The sequence below is a fragment of the Schistocerca americana genome, chromosome X, assembly GCF_021461395.2.
Source record: "Schistocerca americana isolate TAMUIC-IGC-003095 chromosome X, iqSchAmer2.1, whole genome shotgun sequence".
NCBI classification, from domain to species: domain Eukaryota; kingdom Metazoa; phylum Arthropoda; class Insecta; order Orthoptera; family Acrididae; genus Schistocerca; species Schistocerca americana.
The window spans coordinates 353,172,705-353,193,179 of record NC_060130.1 but is presented as its reverse complement, the minus strand read 5'-3'; the positions used below and the strand labels follow the sequence as shown (position 1 = coordinate 353,193,179).

General features: G+C 39.0%; 1 protein-coding gene across 6 annotated transcripts in view; it reads right to left on the bottom strand.

Moving 5' to 3' along the window:
* The window catches only part of LOC124556525 (myb-like protein O), a 97,850-nt gene extending 87,110 nt beyond the window's left edge, over positions 1-10,740 (bottom strand). For 5 of the 6 annotated variants that reach the window (XR_006968617.1, XM_047130477.1, XM_047130480.1 and 2 more), the window contains exon 1: positions 10,678-10,724. Coding sequence is in view for 5 of the 6 variants with exons in the window: in XM_047130477.1 (XP_046986433.1) it covers positions 10,678-10,717 (40 nt within the window). In the remaining variant the exon portion in view is untranslated. Of the gene's footprint in view, positions 1-10,556 lie in introns of all 6 variants that reach the window. The other variant, XM_047130478.1, reaches the window with a different exon arrangement.
* Between the last annotated feature and the right edge of the window lie 9,735 nt (positions 10,741-20,475).

Genomic DNA, 20,475 nt, shown 5'->3' with positions numbered 1-20,475 from the left:
AAGCATCCCACACTGCACAGCAGTATGCCAAAAAGAGAATGGAGAAGTGTTGTGTAGGCAGTCTCTTTAGTAAATCTGTTGCCTCTTCTAAGTGTTCTGACAACAAAACACAGTCTTTGGTTTGCCTTCCCGATATCATCTTCTGTGTTCTTTCCAATTTATGTTGTTCGTGATTGTAATTCTTGGATATTTAGTTGAATTTCTGGCCTTTACATCTGGGTGGCTTACCATGTAACCGTAGTTTAATGTATCCCTTTTAGCACTCACACATTTCATTATTTGGGGTCAATTGCCAATTTTCGCACCATACAGATACCTTTTCTAAATCTATTTGCAATTTGTTTTGATCTTCTCATGACTTTACTACATGATAAATCACAGCATCATCTGGAAGGAAACTTCCTTCTCATCTTGAATGGTAATTTTCCCCTGACCCACAGTTCTGGGGGACTTTCCCAAAATCTACACCTTTTCCTAGACATCTCCAGTCCTTTTATTTCACCCCTCTTCCTTCCCCTTCAACCCTTCTGCCTGAAGAAGGAGCCAATGGCTCTGAAAGCTTGGTAATTACAACCGTTTTTTACTTGTGTTTTCTGCCGCCGCTTGGTGAGTAGATTTTTTATCTATCCACTTAAATAATTTTGTCAACAATTCGCTGTTTTCGTTGTTAGGTAGTTTAGTAGATATTTTATCATAAACATTGAGAGGCACGGAAAAATAGCCTTTCCTTAAAACTGAGTGCAAATTGCCGAGACTATACTCATAGTGTTAGATACTAAGAGCACTTACTGACTTCTGACTAATTTTAAAAATAATTTCAAACGGTAAACATACCACAATGTTGTCTGCCCTGTACCCAAACTAGCTGTAACAGTGCTTATTTCACAGCAACAGGAAGTCGGAGAAGATTATTGAGAAAATTTTGTGCTGAGAATCACATAGCATTTATGTGTGGTTTCCGGATAAAATATTACATAACCTAAAAATATTATACTGAATTACATAATAATTTAATTAGTTTAAATTTTAATTAAAATTTTAATAACTGAATAATTCATTGTGCATTTTTTTTATTTTAATGCTCCGCTACATTACATTTTAATAAAATGGAGCCTTCAATAATAGCTGTTACGTCTGACCAAATGGTGTAGTGTCAGAGAAAGCCGAAATCTGATCCAGTGAAGTGGAGGTAATATTCAGAAAAAGAAAAGGAATGTGACAAATCTAGAAGACTGAAAGCGAAGGAAAATGTAGGTAAGCTTGAAGAAGAAAATAGAAGACAAATTCAAGAAAGAGTACGGCTGCATAGGTAGATTCAAGAAAGAGAAAGACTGCATAGGCAGAAAAAGAAAAAAGGTGCAGTTTGAACTGCACATACTTCTGCCTCATGTATTAGGACTTCTGCTCAGTCTTTTGGAAGAGCAGTGTATAAAGCTAAAAATGTTTTACAATTAGTCCCAGTAAGTAACCAGCTTTCTTAAAAAAATTTGTAGTTGACTTTGTTGGACCTTCAATGTCTTCAGCCCCTAGGAAAACCAGCAAATTATCAACTTTGATGGATAATGTCAAATTAGCCATTCAGGAGTTGTTCTGCAGTGATAAAATTGGTGGGCACACACCTGGCAGACAGGATGTTAAGTTAGTCAAAAATCTCTTATCTGGTAAAAGATCCAATGTGCAGAAGAGATATTTTTAAGGTTGAATAACAAGTACATCTTTTTCATTTATTTCAAAATAGTTTTTGACTTATTGAGCCATTTTCGGGAAACAAATGCCTACTGTCTGAATGGGACACTAGTTCTAAGGTAACTGAACCTTAAAGCAAAGATACAATCCACTTTCATAGTGTTTTGTGCATCAAACTTGTTCCTTAATGTTGAAATTATGCTTTGCACAATGGACAATGTTAAGTACAATAAATAATTAAACTACACGATATTACAGTTTAAATTGTTATAATGTTAAATTTAGTGAGGTCTTGACATTGGCTGAGAAACTGTTAAACTGAGCTCTCTTCATTTATGTTGGGCAACAAACATTTTTTAACATTGTAACTGAATTTTAGGCAATGGAGAGTATTATACACAGTAATTAAAATGCACAATCTTACAGTATTAAAGGTAATATGGTTATGATGGCATAGGTTTGTGTGGATGTGACAATGGTTGAGAGCTATGTAATTGAGCATTAATAACTTATGCTGTGCAAATGAACATTCTAAATTACATTTTTATGCAATGAGCAACATTAACACAGTACAAGTTGTATTGCTGAAGTCTAAGGAGTAAGCACGATAAAGAATAGGAAATTCTATTGCATTTTAATTCTTTGTTATAGTAAGTGTCATTGTGGCAGTTTGTGGGTACATGGCTGGTTGACTGCTTCACATGATGCAAGCAACCAAACACACATCAGCAAACTGAAACAATGACACATACTGCTGTGGATGGGATTGGTGGCATAGTGTTTGGATGGCTGTGAAATGTAGAAGAATTATTGTTTCATCAGCAGAAGATTCCCATGCTTACCTTAAGAAGCATGTGAAGAGTATCTCAATGTCTAATGTATCTCTGTCAGAAGTAAAGAAAGTTGGTATTTGTGCCCTGGAAGTTGAGGAACTAAGTGCAAGTACAAGGCTTCACTACAACCCAAGTCTACTCTGATTGTGGATTGTGAAGAAGAGTTTGGCAACATAAAAGTGGAGGAAGTGAATGCAGACTGTTTTAGTTTAAGTTGCTGCTGCAAGCTGCAAAGAGAATTTAAGGAATCTAAACTAATATAAATATGTTGGTGTATGACAAAGTGCTGTGGATGAAGACTGTGACGTGAAGATGTTTTCACAATCTTGCGAAAGCATTAAAACATTATTTAAATCAAAAGAAAATGATGTTTCTTATCTAAAATTAAATAATATTATGGCTATGTTACCTATGCCTAATATTACAATAAAAGGAAGAAGGTTTCTTTATGAATCGTGCAAAATACTGATGTTTCAGAAACATAGGCTTAATACAACTCAACTGCTCTCAGAACCTTGAAAAATGTAACTTTGTTTCTTCTAGAAAACTAAATTAATAATGTTAATTTCAAAAAGATTCTGAGTTACAGTTTAGAACGGAAACAAGTCTGGAATTCGTAACAATGATGTTCATTAACACCCGTTACAATCTGTGCAATACCTGATACACTATATTTACCTTTTAAACATTTTGTTAAATATTAAAATTACTTGCCCTGCAATAAATAGTAAATCCATTTTTTACTTGTACCTCAGAATTTTATCATCAAGGTTGAAGATCTTAACTCCCTTACCCTGATGTGGTTTTAGAAGTCCATTTTAATTAACATGTGTTACACTACTTTCTTCACAGAAAAAAAGAAACATTATTTTCACAAGATTATGCACTTTTCTCATCAAAACTCAATTACAGAAGCCAGTCTGCTTACACAGGCAATTCCTATCAATCACTTTATTTTAAATTTATTTCTTTACAAGAAACTCAGCTTTTCAATTTTTGCAATGTGAATCATCTCTGACAGTGCAAACTTAAGCATCAAAAAAGCAGTGTACTGTGGTTACTTCCATTCTTTGATAGCATATGGAATTATTTTCTGGGGAAATCAACCTCTTGCAAAGAAAATATTCAATGCTGAGTGATGTGTGGTGTAGATGCAGTTGCAGAAGCCTATTCCGGAATCTGGGAATTCTTACAACTACTTCTCAAGACATATATTAACTTATGTGTTTCATAAGTAAAAACACTGATTTATACAAATGTAACAGTGAATACCACCAGTACAACACAAGGAGGAAACATGATTTCCATACTGAAGGTAAAAAATTGAAGGTTGTGCAGATGGGTGTACAGTACTCTGGTATAAAGATCTTTAATGCTCTTCCTCCAGATATCAAATGTGAAATAGCCAACAAATGTACATTTAAAGAGCTTCTGAGGCAATTTCTTTTAGCCATGTCATTTTACAGTTTGGAAGAGTTTATGAAACACAGTGAGAAACTGTCTTAAAATAAAATAAGATGTATTATCATATGAACTGAACATTAAGCTGTACATGCATGTCACATAGTGTTAACTGCCTATATTTAACTCTCTGGGTTATATGACCTTATCATATTTGATTTACTATGGGGCATGAAAGGGAAGCAGTGGTTGGGAAGGGAGTGAGACAGGGTTGTAGCCTCTCCCCAATGTTATTCAATCTGTATATTGAGCAAGAAGTAAAGGAAACAAAGGAAAAATTCGGAGTAGGTATTAAAATCCATGGAGAAGAAATAAAAACTTTGAGGTTCGCCGATGACATTGTAATTCTGTCAGAGACAACAAAAGACCTGGATTGGCCCCCCAAATATTCGAAGGAAACAACGCCAGCAAGACCTCACTCACCAACATCAACAACAAAAGAAGGAACTAGGTGCCTCCAATATTCAGGCACAATGAATGCAGTAACAGCTCTACCAATTGCAGACCCAGCTCAAACACCAGCAGCAATATTATCAACAGCAGGTGCAGCAGCTGAACAACTACCAGGGGAACCAGACACAGAAGAAAATGCTGCTGCAGATGATAATAGAAGAATAGGTGCAGTCGGGAAAAGAAAAGCAGTACTTCCAGCACACCTGAATGATTTTTTATTGACAGGGTAAAGGTAAGTGATCAATTAAATATGCCAAAGTCTAACAATATGCCAAAGCCTAACAAACCCTTTAATTTCATGCTGATTCATCAAAATGTCCAATCATTGCTAAACAAATTAAGTGAAGTTGAAATTTTATGTACTGATGAGCTAAAAAACGTTTCTGTAGTGTGTATAACTGAACACTGGCTGCCTAAAGATGCAATGTCAGTCACAAAACTTGCAGACTTCAATCTTTCTTCATCATTTTCTAGAATTACATCCAGTCATGGAGGGCCATGTATATTTGTTAAAAGTGGCATTGATTATTGTAACATAAAATGCATTGAACTGTTAGCTGAAGAGAAAATTTTTGAAGTATCCGCAGTTGAACTCTCTGCATTAAAATTAATAATCATCTGTGTATATAGGAGCCCTGATGGGAACTTAAATGATTTCTGTCACCAACTAGAAGCAGCTTTAAATACTATAAAAAACTTCAACAAAACAGTGATCATATGTGGAGATTTTAATTTTGATTTTCAAGAAATCTCAAAAGACCAGCAAAGCTTGATGACCCTACTGGAAACATATAACATAAAAGCCACCATAGACTCTCCTACAAGAGTTACACCAACAACTAGCTCAACAATTGATCACATATTAATAAACACAAATGTAAATCACAATTTATGTGCCGGAAATCTTAATACTGGCTTCAGTGATCACTATGCACAGTTTATTGCTTTGCACACCCCAAGTGAAACAACTGAGAAAGAGGAACTTGTAAAAGAAGCAAGGAAATTCACTAACAAACAAATAAACCTTTTTGTACAGAGACTAAGTGAAGAAACTTGGTATGAAGTGTATACCTGTGAAAATACTAACAAAAAGTTTGAAAAATTCATGGAAATCTTCATGTCATACTTTGAAGCTGCATTTCCATTAAAAAAGCAAAAATGTCAACCTAACTTCAAGAAGAACAAATGGATTACAATAGGTATTAGAATATCTTGTGCAGAGAAAAGAAGATTACACGATATAGCAAAGACACAGAACATGCCTCATGAATTTCATTTGTACCTGAAGAATTACAAGAGGATCCTCAAAAATGTTGTAAGGAAAGCTAAAACAATGGCAAATGACAAATACATTGAAAACTCAAAAAACAAGTCTAAAGCTATATGGGAAGTTATAAAAAATCAAACAAGTGAAACTAAACAATATAAAAATGTGAACTTATGTTATGAAGGACAAATGATTTCTTGCCCAACAGAAATTGCAGGGACCTTCAACAAATATTTTGCAAACGTAAGTGAAGAGTTGGTGAGTGGACTGGAAGAACACAACAAAATATCACCTCCAACATGCAATAGTGTGAGAAATGTGTCTACATCTTTGTTCCTTTCACCCACAAATTCTGAAGAAATTTTATCAGTTATAAAAACCTTGAAAACAGGCTACTCATGTGGAATTGATGGAATACCAGATGCAATTATTAAAAAATGCTGTCTTGCCTTAGCTGAACCCTTGACACATTTGTGCAACAGCTCACTGGCATCAGGAACCTTCCCTTCATGCTTAAAAACAGCAAAGCTGAAACCACTGTTCAAAAAAGGAAATCCAGAATGTGTTTCAAATTATAGACCAATAGCCCTACTGCCTGTATTTTCTAAAATTTTAGAAAAAGTTTTTTATAAGAGATTGTCTGATTTCCTAAATAAAAATAAGATTCTCTCTCCTTCACAGCATGGCTTCAGGAAAGGCTATTCAACTGAAAGTGCAATATTTGAATTTCTTAATGAAATCTATACTAAACTGGATGCAGGTGAGTTTGTGACAGGCATATGTCTTGATTTATCTAAAGCTTTTGACGTCATTGACCATAGTGCCCTACTGCAGAAGCTTGACCAGTTAGGAATTAGAGGTATATCCAATGAGTGGCTCAAGACATACCTATGTGGTCGCAAACAGGTGGTTGAAGTGCAATATACTGACCATAACAAAATCAGCTACTACTATTCAGGATATGAAAAAATGTGAAATATGGTGTCCCTCAAGGATCAGTATTAGGACTCATTCTGTTTCTCCTCTATGTCAATGATCTTATGTACAACAAGTATTGCCAAACTACCCTCCAATTTGCAGATGATACAAGCTTCCTTATTAGTGGTAAAACAGAAGAAAAACTTAAAGACTCCGCTATCCAAACAATGAACAGTGTAGAACAGTGGTTCAGCTACAACAAGCTAATTATAAACAAAGAAAAGACAGTAGCACTGAATTTCTATAATGTAAAAGGAAGACACCACCCAAACATAGAAATAGAACTTAGGGACAGAGTTCTTGAAAGTGTTGACAGCACTAAATTTCTGGGACTCTGGCTCCAGAACAACACAAAATGGGCGGTACATATTGAATATTTGCAAAGAAAACTAAGCAAAACCTGTTACATGATACGGATCTTAAAAACTTGTTGCAGCAAAGCCAGCCCGTTAAATGTATACTACGCCTACGTGCATTCTGTAATTAAATATGGCATAATCTTCTGGGGCAATACAACAACAAATATTAAACTTTTCAGGATGCAAAAGAGAATACTAAGAATTATTGAAGGGGTAAACAATACGAAATCGTGCAGACCCATATTCAAAAAACTGTCAGTTCTTCCTCTTCCTTGCATTTTTATCTATGAAACATCAGTCTTCATCAAACAATATATCAATAGACACCCAGATATCTTATTAAAAAATGAATATATACATGCACACTATACAAGGCAAACATCTGACCTTCATGTGAAACGGGTGAGAACATCATTGTGCCAAAAAGGCACACTACATACTGGGATAAAGATTTTCAATAATCTACCTAAACATATTAAATCAATAGGTAAACTCTGTGGTTTTAAGGCTGAAGTAAAGGCATATTTAATTGATCATTGCTTTTACAGTCTGACAGAATATATAAAAGCCAAACAACAAAAATAAAGATGCATTATTAATATTCTAATTTGTATGTTGCCTGTAATGTTTGTTGTATTTATGAATCTGTGCTAAATTACTTCAATATCTAGTCCTTAGGATTGCAATACAAACTGTATTTTATCTTGTAAATACCTAACCATGTCCAATATCCTTGTATATATTCTATACATATAGGATTTGAAGGACTAAATAAATAAATAAATAAAAAACCTGGAAGAGCAGTTGAACGGAATGGACAGTGTCTTGAAAGGAGGATATAAGATGAACATCAAAAAAGCAAAACGAGGATAATGGAATGCAGTCGAATTAAGTCAGGTGATGCTGAGGGAATTAAGATTAGGAAATGAGACACTTAAAGTAGTAAAGGAGTTTTGCTATTTGGGGAGCAAAATAACTGATGATGGTCGAAGTAAAGAGGATATAAAATGTAGACTGGCAATGGCAAGGAAAGCGTTTCTGAAGAAGAGAAATTTGTTAACATCGAGTATAGACTGAAGTGTCAGGAAGTCATTTCTGAAAGTATTTGTATGGAGTGTAGCCATGTATGGAAGTGAAACATGGACGATAAATAGTTTGGACAAGAAGAGAATAGAAGCTTTCGAAATGTGGTGCTACAGAAGAATGCTGAAGATTAGATGGGTAGATTACATAACTAATGAGGAGGTATTTAATAGAATTGGGGAGAAGAGGAGTTTGTGGCACAACTTGACAAGAAGAAAGGACCGGTTGGGGTAGGACATGTTCTGAGGCATCAAGGGATCACAAATTTAGCATTGGAGGGCAGCATGGAGGGTAAAAATCGTAGAGGGAGACCAAAAGATGAATACACTAAGCAGATTCAGAAGGATGTAGGTTGCAGTAAGTACTGGGAGATGAAGAAGCTTGCACAGGATAGAGTAGCATGGAGAGTTGCAGCAAACCAGTCTCAGGACTGAAGACCACAACAACAACAACAACAACAACAACATGTTTTATACCTTGTAATCTGTAGGCCTAAGGTTTCTTATTTCATCATATTGTGTTATGGATCATTGTAGTAGTTACATAACTTTCTAATCTTTACTTGTAAACACAGTGTATAAGTACTTGTCATTGACAAAGTAAAAATTTACACACACTACATCCATGTGAAATTCTCACAGTTGGATCCATGGCATTATAAATAAATAAATGTGATAGTTTTGAGCTTTTTATGCTTGCAAATGTAATAATCATTACAATGGAATGCCAACATAAATGACAATTTAGTAATGCATGTAGATAATGCTTCACTCATAGCAAAAAGGAGACACTGAAGTATAATTGGAACAACAGCCTCTGAACAAATATTTCAGTGAGAATAACTTGTCTCTTGTTTGTAAATGCAAATAAGACAACATCCGTACATAGAAATAAAACTGTACAAATTAATATATATGCCTTACACCATATACACACAACTGCAAAAATGAAAAATCATACATCTGAAAATAAACTGTACTGCTCAGTTAAATAACCATATACATGTTTCCAGTGTTTAAATTAAGCAATAAGGACCCTTAATAGTTTGGTGGGTTTTATCCAATTAAAGACCACAAGGAAAAGGCTTCACAGAAAAGGCATCCACATTAAGAAATAAATTTAGAGGTTACTTAGTTTCACTTTCTATATACAGGTTAAAAGACTATGCCTCCATGCAAACTAGACAGCGGGAGAAATTAAGATATCTGGGCATCCATAAAACAAGAACTGTACACTTTCTAGTCAATGAAAGAAAGAATGGAATATCCCGGTGTTGCTCTTTCTAATATGTTCCAGGCACCATAATGCTGCAGACAGGCATGGACCCAGGAATTCCATGATTCACAGTCTTTTACTGTATTGCCCCTTCCCCCAGATGCAACTTACTGTCACATTTACTGTGTCACAGATGCCTAGTGGTTAATACACTGCTCTTGATTATTCTTATTATTCTTAGTAAAGTGCAGGCGTGGTGAGGAAGTGGAGCGGGGGGGGGGGGGGGGGGGCGCAGCATATCCTGAATCCAGTCCCATACCCCATGATGAAGACTATCACTTTGAACACCCCCCCCCCCGCCTTATCAGTATGGTTCAGTGCACAGCTGCAGATGTGAAACTGTAAAAGTGGATTTAAATATGTTTCGATCTCAATAAGGATGTGTGCAAAATTTTGGATTGATTTTGTGTATACATTCTACAAGTTACTGAGTTTAATTTGTATTTTTATGGGTTTTTGTGAAATTACGTACAAATATTAAAGAAACAGTGTTTGTTTTGACCACATAAATACAATGGAAGTATATGACTGGATGAAGGAATAAATAAATGAAGTCTTTACAGACATGTATTATGCACTTTTTTATTATTCGATTTCATACTGTTGAAACTTATACGTAACGTTTGATTACGGAGATAACAATACGATGGCAAAACATAGGCACACCCTGGGAGGCAGCCATGCACACTAACATCAAAATCTCAATACATTTACTCTTGGACGTTTCTCATTCACGATTATCGTTTGCGATATAAAGAAATATTTGTATCAGTTTACGCGTTTTCCTGTTACATGCAGCTAAGTAACGTAAATTTTCGGTAAAATTATGTACCGACTCTCATCTTGTATCTCTGATGTGGTTTCACAAAATGTAAACAAATATGAAATAGCAAACACGTTCCGCTGGTAAACATAAGTCTTCAAACTATACTGTAAACGTCACTGACAAATGTCATTACCTCTATGCTAATCACGTAAACCAGCAGAATGTGTACAAGTAAACACTCTGAACTAACGAATTCTAGGCACAAGATGACAGTTATTTGTACACTGGCTATACACGAACTTGTGGTATGGTTTTTGACACATTAAATGTGTATTTTCTGAGGGGCCAGCCCGCCAATATACAAAACACATAGCTGTTAGAGTTAGAACACTAACCTTTGACATCCCCGCTTAGTTTGTTTGCCATTCTTTGTAATGTGCACACTTTATTTATCAACAAATAGTTACCACCACCTGAACCCTTATAAGAAAGTCCCACAACCAGTACACTACCCACCTATCCGACACCTGACTACTCCCATCATGTATACCGACATATTGAGTTTTGAGTCAGAGAGAAATAGCAGAACAACCAATAGAAACAAACAATCGTGAACAACGACCAGAATCTCGAGCTGTAGGGTTTATATCGATCTTTTGTTGATAATATAAATTACTTTAAAGAAATAACGTAAAGCCGGGTTCACAAACGCAACAAAAGTGTCGCACAGCTACTGGCATACAGCAGTTGCATACGCGATCTTTCAGTTTTTAGCGGCGCAACTTACGAAATGCATCTTTTGTCATGACACAAAATGTTCGACTTGGTTGTACTTTGTTACGCCACTTTCCTTCCACCACGGCTCCCTGGTGGCTGTATTTCGAAATACGGGCATTCTGTCACAGTTCGGTGTGGTTTCGTCTTATTACCGAAAAAAGTCAAAAGAGTGGCACCGAGCGAGGTAGCGCAGTGGTTAGCAAACTGGACTCGCATTCGGGAGGACGACAGTTCAAACCGCATCCAGCCATCCTGATTTAGGCTTACCGTGATATCCCTAAATCGCTTCAGGCAAATGCCGGGATGGTTAATTTGAAAGGGCATGGCCGACTTCCTTCCCTAAGCCGATGGGACCAGTGACCTCAGTGTTTGGTCCCCTTCCTAAAATCAACCAACCAACTAAAAGAGTGGTCGGCAGGTACACTTTCGCAGCTTCTGGAACTAACAACAATATATGTTTATTTTTTTGTAGCTGTGTGTGTGTGTGTGTGTGTGTGTGTGCGTGTGCACTTTTGTAAACCGACGATGTAGGCCTACCCAAATAAACTTAATAAGTTACGAAAGAAAAAGAGTCGTACGAACTTCGTGATCTGTGAGACCAACATTAACGAGTACAATGAGATTCTAAGAAGAGTTATGTGCCGACAGATGATATTCATGTGCCAGCTGTTGGTTAGTTTGCCATAGCAGACAGCACATTCTTCTTTGAATGTTATTTCTTTTGTAAATGTGCTTGTGGTCCCTGATTTATTACTGTGCGAAATATATTGTTGGGTATAACATTTGGGCTTCGTCTTCCTTGTATTTAACTCTTGTCACAGCTGTAATGCTGTAGTTTGCACTATAAAATTAATACCTATTCACTTGTTCACAGTCGACACGATGTTGAAAGCTGTACAACTATGTAGAATTGGTGGCGTCCTATGTGAACGGTAGCTGACGATGCCACTACAGAAAGCCACAAGCTGTAGCATCACATTGGTTGCGTGTGTGAACCTAGCTTGAGGGAGTGATATACAGAAGAGCTCCAAAATTTTCGAAGCCAGAGGAAGCTCTGCGCTCGTTCATTCATTAAGTTATATGATCTGCATTTTCTATTAGTCTTTAGTTATCTACCTTAACTATACAGAACTGATGGCGATAAAGAATAATCTCCACACTTGCAAGATAACTTAATATATTTGCGCTAAAGCACAAATTACAAACATGGTGGGTTAGTGCCAAAACGCCGCCCGAAGTGGCCGTGCGGTTAAAGGCAATGCAGTCTGGAACCGCAAGACCGCTACGGTCGCAGGTTCGAATCCTGCCTCGGGCATGGATGTTTGTGATGTCCTTAGGTTAGTTAGGTTTAACTAGTTCTAAGTTCTAGGGGACTAATGACCTTAGCAGTTGAGTCCCATAGTGCTCAGAGCCATTTGAACCATTATAGTGCCAAAACATATTGAGAGCGAGCACCAGCACAATAAAACAAAGAAGTATATACAAAAGATAAAACACACTGAGACATATTACTGCCGTCTATGTCAGGTACTGGTGGCGAATGGTTCTTCCGGCCCATGTGATCACTGGAGCAATAGGTCGAGGATCTGTACGTGGTTCGATGTGGTCTGTAGCCCGAGGTCTGTGTGATCCCCGTAGGTGATGATTTTTAGTGGCCGCAATTACAGTCCCGTTGTTCTGTTCGTAGAGGTGAGAGGGTTCAGCTGCTCCCTTTCATGATTTCTGTTCCAGTCTATCATGAAGTCATTTGGCAATTTGTGCTGCAGTCGGAATGGACCTGTTTATGGTTGGCAGAGAGGGGGATGTATGGTGTCATCCCATAGCCAGACATGCATTGGTATGACCAGATTCTTGTGTATGAAAACTGCTTTGTTGCCTTGATGTTTCGGAGGACTTGTGTTGGTCCATGACATTCTCTCTTTCAACTGTCTACCAAAACTGGGCATGTGTTCCTCAGACGGTAAGATTGTAGGTTTGTCGGTCACTATATCGGCAGGTAGGCATACTTGCTCGCCAGACATCACCTCCGCCAGTGAACAACCTAAGTCTTCCTTCCTGATCGAAGGCCTAACAATAATGAGATTGATTAGCGAACAACTGAGCCAACTCAGTCTTCCTTTTGATCAACTGCTATTTTCTCCCAGCAGACTGCCTTGACGCTGGCACAACTATGTGATGAATAATCAGATGCAACATTATTCATGCGGCTTACGTGTTTAACGTCTGTGGGGTACTGTGCTATGGAGTTCACTATGCGACATTGACAGGCCGATGCTAGGTCTGTTGTTTTAGAAAAGAACACTGTAAGAGGTGCATCATCTGTATTGATTGTGAAGTGCTTGCCATACAGGTATTCTTTAAAGAACTTACCGCTTTATCAATGGCTAGTAATTCACCGTCTGTAGCGCTCCATTTATGCTATGCTTCTGTCAAGAGGCGAGAAAAAACGACAAAGGTTGTCAGTCATTATTTATCCTCTTTTGTAATGTCACGCCAACTGCCTTCTGGTTGGTGTCTACCATGATTGCCAGTTTGTTATCGTCTGTGAAGTTATGAGTGTGTGGGCGAGTTATTCATCCACCTAGGTACGGCATTGAGGAGAAATGAATTGTTGCATGGCTGAATGCTGGCAGGCACAGGGCACGCTGTGGCCAGAATGGTTAGTTGACGGTTTCTGGCTAGCTACATGGAGAGACGATCAGCATCACTGGAAATGGGTAAATCCCAACGCTGGGAATTTGGATGGTTGTTGCTCTCATAGCCTTTGAACAACAGGTAATGCTCCAGGAAATGGCAGAGTGTCAATCTTAAGGATGGCTGAGTTACAGCTCTCCGAACTTCGACAATAAGTCGCAGTTACACATAAAAACGAATCTGAATACACCTGCAATTTAAGGAAAATGAGGCACATCCTATGACACAACAACATGTCAATATCATTAAGACAATAGAAGTTAATATTTCACAGTAAATAAAGAATTAATCAATGAACCTCTGAATTAACAACTTTTAACTGCTTCTTGCGATTTCAACAAACAATATTTCAGATGACAGCATTGTACCACAGCTATCATCCCTGAAAGCTATGTATGTGTATTTATTTTATTGATTGATTTACGATGTCTTTTATATCAGTTTCATCATACAAATGTTTGTCAGAACATCGTATCCACCACAATTACACAGGAAATGAAGACAACATGAGTACCTCATACTTTGTCATACTTGTGTATTTATTTAATGAACAGTTTACTGTTTTGCCAGTAACCTTACTTAAATGTTGATTCCAAATGCTATTAAAAACAGTGCTAATTTAAAAGTGGTCAGTCGCATGTGTTAACGGACACTACAATTTAATAGAGGACTGCAATCTGTGCAAATTCTTGCAGTACGATGTCACATCTGCTGGAAACTTGCGCCAATTGAGCTACTTCTAGGAGTCGGTTATAAGATAAGTCTGAAGCCAGCCGGAAGAAATGCAAAAATTCAGCTCCCAAAATCGGTTCCGTCACGTTTGCCACGTGGAATGGCCATGTAAATGTGTGTTCTATTCCAAGGTCGAGTGTCAAAACTTCTTTCTCGTGATCTCAGTTCTGATATTTGCGCCGTTAGAGTCATCGGAATCTTGGAACCGTCCCCTGTGAAACTTCCAGCTGGTAACAAACTGCAATCAGGACCTGTGTCTACCAAAAACGTTGTTCCAGATGTGTTGTCCCTCACAAACAACCGACGAGAATCCTTCTCCGTTGTACACGCAAGGCCAATCTGTTTTGTCAGTTGCCTCCAATCTTCCAGCTGCAGCTTTCCAAAACTGCAGTTTTCGAATCCCTCCATAAATGTTACGCACCGTCTTCTCATAGACGTCTGAGTTGCTTATTAGTAAACGCCTTCCGTCGGTGCAAAAACAGTCTCGTGCATCCCGTTACACGTCAGAGGTACCTGACCTGCTGATTGACCCTGATCGAATAGTAACCCGTGGAAATCTTCTCGTTGACATATCTGGTAAGTTCCCCATTGCCTACGTACGGTAGCGATCGAATTCTGCTGGCCGGAGTTGCCGTGCGGTTCTAGGCGCTACAGTCTGGAGCCGAGCGACCGCTACGGTCGCAGGTTCGAATCCTGCCTCGGGCATGGATGTGTGTGATGTCCTTAGGTTAGTTAGGTTTAGTTAGTTCTAAGTTCTAGGCGACTGATGACCTCAGAAGTTAAGTCGCATAGTGCTCAGAGCCATTTTGATCGAATCCTGAACCCCTGCGTGCTAAACGCGGTAGACAAAGAACTAGTAGGGGCTCGGGAGTCTGTGAAAAGATCTATGCGCGAAGCATACAACAGTTACCACCGTCACACCTTAGTGAAACATCTGGCAGAAGACCCGAGAAAATTCTGATCTTATGTCAAATTGCTAAGCAGGTCTAAGGCTTCCATTCAGTCCCTTGTTGACCAGTCTGGTGTGGCAGTTGAAGAGAGCAAAACGAAGGTCGAAGTTTTAAATTTCACGTTTAAGAAATCGTTCACACAGGAGAATCGCACAAACATAACATCATTTTTAAATCACCAGGTCTGGATGGAATCCCAGTTCGATTTTACAAAGAGAACTCTACAGCACTGGCCCCTTACGTAGCTTGCATTTACCGTGAATCTCTCGCCCAGAATAAAGTCCCAAGCGACTGCAAAAAGGAGCTGGTCACTCCATTATATAAGAAGGGTAAAAGAACGGACCCGGAAAATTACAGACCAATATTCCTAACTTCTGTTTGTTGCAGAATCCTTGAACATATTCTCAGTTCGAATATAATAAATTTCCTTGAGACTGAGAAGCTTATGTCTACGAATCAGCATGGTTTTAGAAAGCATTGTTTGTGCGAAACTCAGTTTGCCCTTTCCTCACCTAATATACCGCGAACTATGGATAAAAGGCAACAATCAGATGCCATCTTTCTAGATTTCGGGATTGCATTTGACACGGTGCTCCACTGCACGCTGTTAACAAAGGTACAAGCATATGGAATAAGTTCGTAGATATGTGAGTGGCTCGGAGACTTCTTAAATAAAAGAACTCAGTATGTCGTACTCGACGGTGAGTGCTCATAAGAGACAGGGGTATCGTCAGGATTGCCCCAGGGAAGTGTGATAGGACCTCTGTTGTTCTCTATATACATAAATGATCTGGCGGACAGGGGGGCAGCAATTTGCGGTTGTTTGCTGATAATACCGTGATGTACGGTAAGGTGTCGAAGCTGAATGACAGCAGGAAGATACAAGACGACTTACACAAAAATTCCAGTTGGTGTGATGAATGACAGCTAGCTCTAAATGTGGAAAAATGTACGTCAATACGGATGAGTTGGAAGACCAAATGTGTAATGTTCGGATAAAGTATTACTAGTGTATTGCTTGACACAGTAAAGTCGTTTAAATATCTGGGCGTTACGTTGCAAAGCGATAAAAATGGAACGAGCATGTGAGAAGCGTGGTAGGGGGCGGGTGATTGGGGGGGGGGGGGGGGGGGGGGCGAATGGTCGACTTCGATTTATTGGGAGAATTTTAGCAAAGAGTGGTCCACCTACAATGGTGACCGCAATATAGGACGTTGGTGCGATCTATTCTTGAGTGCTGCTCGAGTGTTTGGGATCTGTACCAGATCGGAAGACACCGAAGTAATTTAGAGGCGGGCTGTTAGATTTGTTACCGGTAGGTTCAAACAACACGTAAGTGTTACGGAAATGCTTTAGGAACTCAAATGGGAATCCTTAGAGGGAAGGTGGTGTTCTTTTCGAGAAACACTATTGAAAAAATTTAGAGAACCAGCATTTGAAGCTAACTGCCGAAAGAATTCTACTGCCGCCAACGTACATTGTGCGTAAGGACCACGAAGATAAGATACGAGAAATTAGGGCTCATACAGAGGCAGATACAGTCGTTTTTCCCTCGCTCTGTTTGCGAGTGGAACAGGAAAAGAAGTGACTAGTAGTGGTACAGGGTACCCTCCGCGACGCACCGTACGGTGGCTTGAGGAGTATCGATGTAGATGTAGTTGGGCGATTTCTTGTCGACGACCACCTGCGCCCTCCCAGGGTCGTCAAACTAGTTTGAAAAATTGCATGGTCTGATGCACGCCGGCACCAATACCACGGAGTTTGGACTAATGTTTTTGTTTATCTGTGTTTAGTTTTGTTTCTGGAGTGGATATTCTCTCGCATTTCAGAACCGCCACCATGACTTGTAATTCCCTCACACATTTCGTCAGTTGTTGTACTTTGCTTGGGGGCGTGGCTGGCATTGTACCTGAGTTGGGGCCATCTTACCCAAATGCTTAGTCTGGGCCTGAAACCATGCCAATTTGTTTGACAGCAGCCTTTATGCTCTGAATATTCAGCCATCTTCTCGGATTTGTCGATCAAGACTGATAAGGGCAATTCGCTGTGTGCTTCTGAGATGGGGCTGATTGTTGGTGGTAGCTGCCTAAACCACAATAACCGAAGGGAAGCCTCAGGCAACAAGTCATTGTCAGCTAGTGGTTTTTGTTACGTCTGCCACCGACGGCCCCTGCCAGGCAGACTACACCCAAGACACCCCTGTGTACCATATAACATACACAAGCACTTGCAGGCGCAACCAAGAGGAAAATAATTCTTCAAAATAAACAGAACTTGCTAGATACTAATGCGAACCTTTTTCTGCAGAGGTTTCCTCACAGACGCAGGGAAAGTTGAAGTACTCCGCCGACCTCCATCGGCTTTATAAGACCAGCGCAGCAGCAATACAGCCAGTTCCTCGCCGAGCTAGGACCAGCTCCGACGGACATCACCGACGCTCTAGATGAATAGTCGTCTACATGTTATTTGTTTTCTTTGTGTGTATATAGTGATTGTTTGAGAAGTGTAGTTCATTTTAAATAAGCGATATTATACTGAGTGGTCTACAATACTGAGCATTCTTCAGTTTCAGTTGTTCCGACATTTTTTTTCGGTGACATGTCACCAGTCGCTGTCGCCTGTAATAGTTCATGCAATCTGCTCTCCAGGGTTTGACTAAACTGGCTTTTAGAATCTCATTAATTCCGTGAACGTAAAAAGTGCTTTGTTTGCGTAACGTGTGCCTCATCGAAATGTGCCACTACACAATAAAACTTGTAAAGTGGAGCTAGGACGCCTTCCATGCTTCTTCCATGTTTGAACTATAAATGCGGGCGTTTCGTCCAGAAGATTGTAATTTTAACATTTCCGAAATTCCTACCTTGAGACTGTAGCTTCAGTTGAGGAGCTTGTCTCTACTGTGGTGTTATGTATAGCTACATTTTAAGGTTGTTGCTCCAACTTGATTGTAACGCTTTCAGTATTGTTAATCATGATTCTAGTTTTTCGGCAGAGTCATCACTTTATCGATCTACCTAAAGTGAGCAGAACTGATGGCGTGAAAGAATAAGCTCCACACTTACAAGATAACTTACTATGTTTACACTAAAGCACAAATTACAAACAGGGTGAGCTAGCTCCAAAACATATCAAGAGCGAGCACCAGGACAACAGAACAAAGTACATAAAGATAAAACACACTGAAGCATGTCATTGACATCTATGTACGCTGATCAATATCACTTGCTGCTACAAGTTGTAACGGTAAGAGGTTACATGCATGGCTTAAATGGCAGACACATTCACTCTGAAAGATGCAGTACCTGTATTCACCAACCCTTTTGTATTTTACACTCTTACTAAAGAAACAGTGAATGTAGCAACAGAGGAGTTGTAAGTGTGATTATAGTTTTTATCTTATTCTTGTTCTTTTCGTGTCTGTTTCCCATTTTGAATGAACACTACCTAGATGGAAAGGGTGAACAACTGCAAGAATTCGAAGTTGTGACGTCAGCGAGAAGTGGTGAAAGTCAGTAGCTGTCTTGTGCTGTATCAACAACGTGCTGGGCACAAAAACTCGTTCTGCTATGTGATTGTTGTGAGACTGTTATTTAAGTACACAGAAGTCATACTGTGTGTTACTAACAAGGGAACATTCCCAGGCGTCAATAAACGAGCCTGATGAACCTTGGCAGGCATGTAGAAAGGCCAAAGTAATGCAATACATACTTTTTTTGTTTCTGGCCAATTTCAATTTTAAGGTGTAAAACACACCCAAAAGGTAATTTGGCATATTAGGTTTGGAGGAAATGTCTTGAAAATGATGATATATAAAAATTATTGCCATACAAAAGTTGCTATGTAATAATTTGAAATTTTACAAAATAGCTCACCACTATTAATCAGTTTTGAAAAATGAAGGATTTTGTTACCACATAAATTAAATAAACTTTCGAACTACATACATTCATGTGTCATACAGTTGCTTCCTGAGATACCATTTTTGGAAAATACGCTGTACACAATGTGCTGTCAGAGTATTTTCAGCATACCTAACTAGTTACACGAATATGTGGTGTCTGTTCTTGCAGACATGTCTGAAAGAACAGACACCACATGGAATCCACAGCTGTGTTACATATTGCGTAAATTGATGGTGGAGGGGGGAGAAAGAAAAGGAAAGGGAAGGAACTAAAGATATCAGCTGCACTGGAACTTTATGTGGAATCAGTGGTGATGAGTGAAGAGAGACTCGAACCCAGGAACTCCTGCTTAGTAGGCAGTTGCCTTAACCACTGTGCCAACTGGACACAGTGTTTGTCACAGAGACATCGATTATCTTGGCATGCTCCTTGGCTGGCACACATTCCTATCTAGTACCACCTATCCACAATCCTCGTCCATGTCCACTATGCTCGCTAATTTTAGGTTCATGCTGGAGGTCGAGCATAAATGTACATCAGCACTGAAGGTTATGGATTCATTAACGATGTCTTGAAGAACGGACACCACGCATTCATACAACTGAGTCACCTTGATGAAGGTCGCGTACTCATTACCCACCGAGGTGAATCAATTATGTGAATGCATGGTGCCTGTTCTTTTGGACATGGGTAATGAATCCACAACCTTGAGTGCATATGTTCATTTACATTTGACCCCTAGCAGGAATCTAAAATTAGTGAGCAAAGAGGGCAAGGACAGAGACTGTGGACAGGTGGCACTAGCTGGGAATGTGAGTTGGATGTGGAGCATGCTGAGATAGTTCATGCATTTGCGATAAACACTGTGTTCTGATGCCACAGTGATTAACGTAACTGCCTAGTAAGCAGTTTTCGGGTTAGACTCTCAGTCCGGAACACATTTTCACTTGAAGTCACTGATTCAGCATACAGTTCCAATGCAGCTGATGTCATTAGTTCCTTCCCTTCCCTTTCCTTTCTCCTCCTCCACCTTCAATTTATATAATATGTATCACAGCAGTGGATTCCATGAGGTGCCTGTTCTTTTGGACATGTCCAAAAGAACAGACACCACACATTCATGTAATTAATGAGATACTGTATGTCGAAATTACTCTGACAGCACATTGTGTACAGCATATTTTACAAAAATGGTATCTCAGAAACCAGCTGTATTACCCATGGACGTATGTAGCTCGAAAGCTTCTTTAATTTATGTT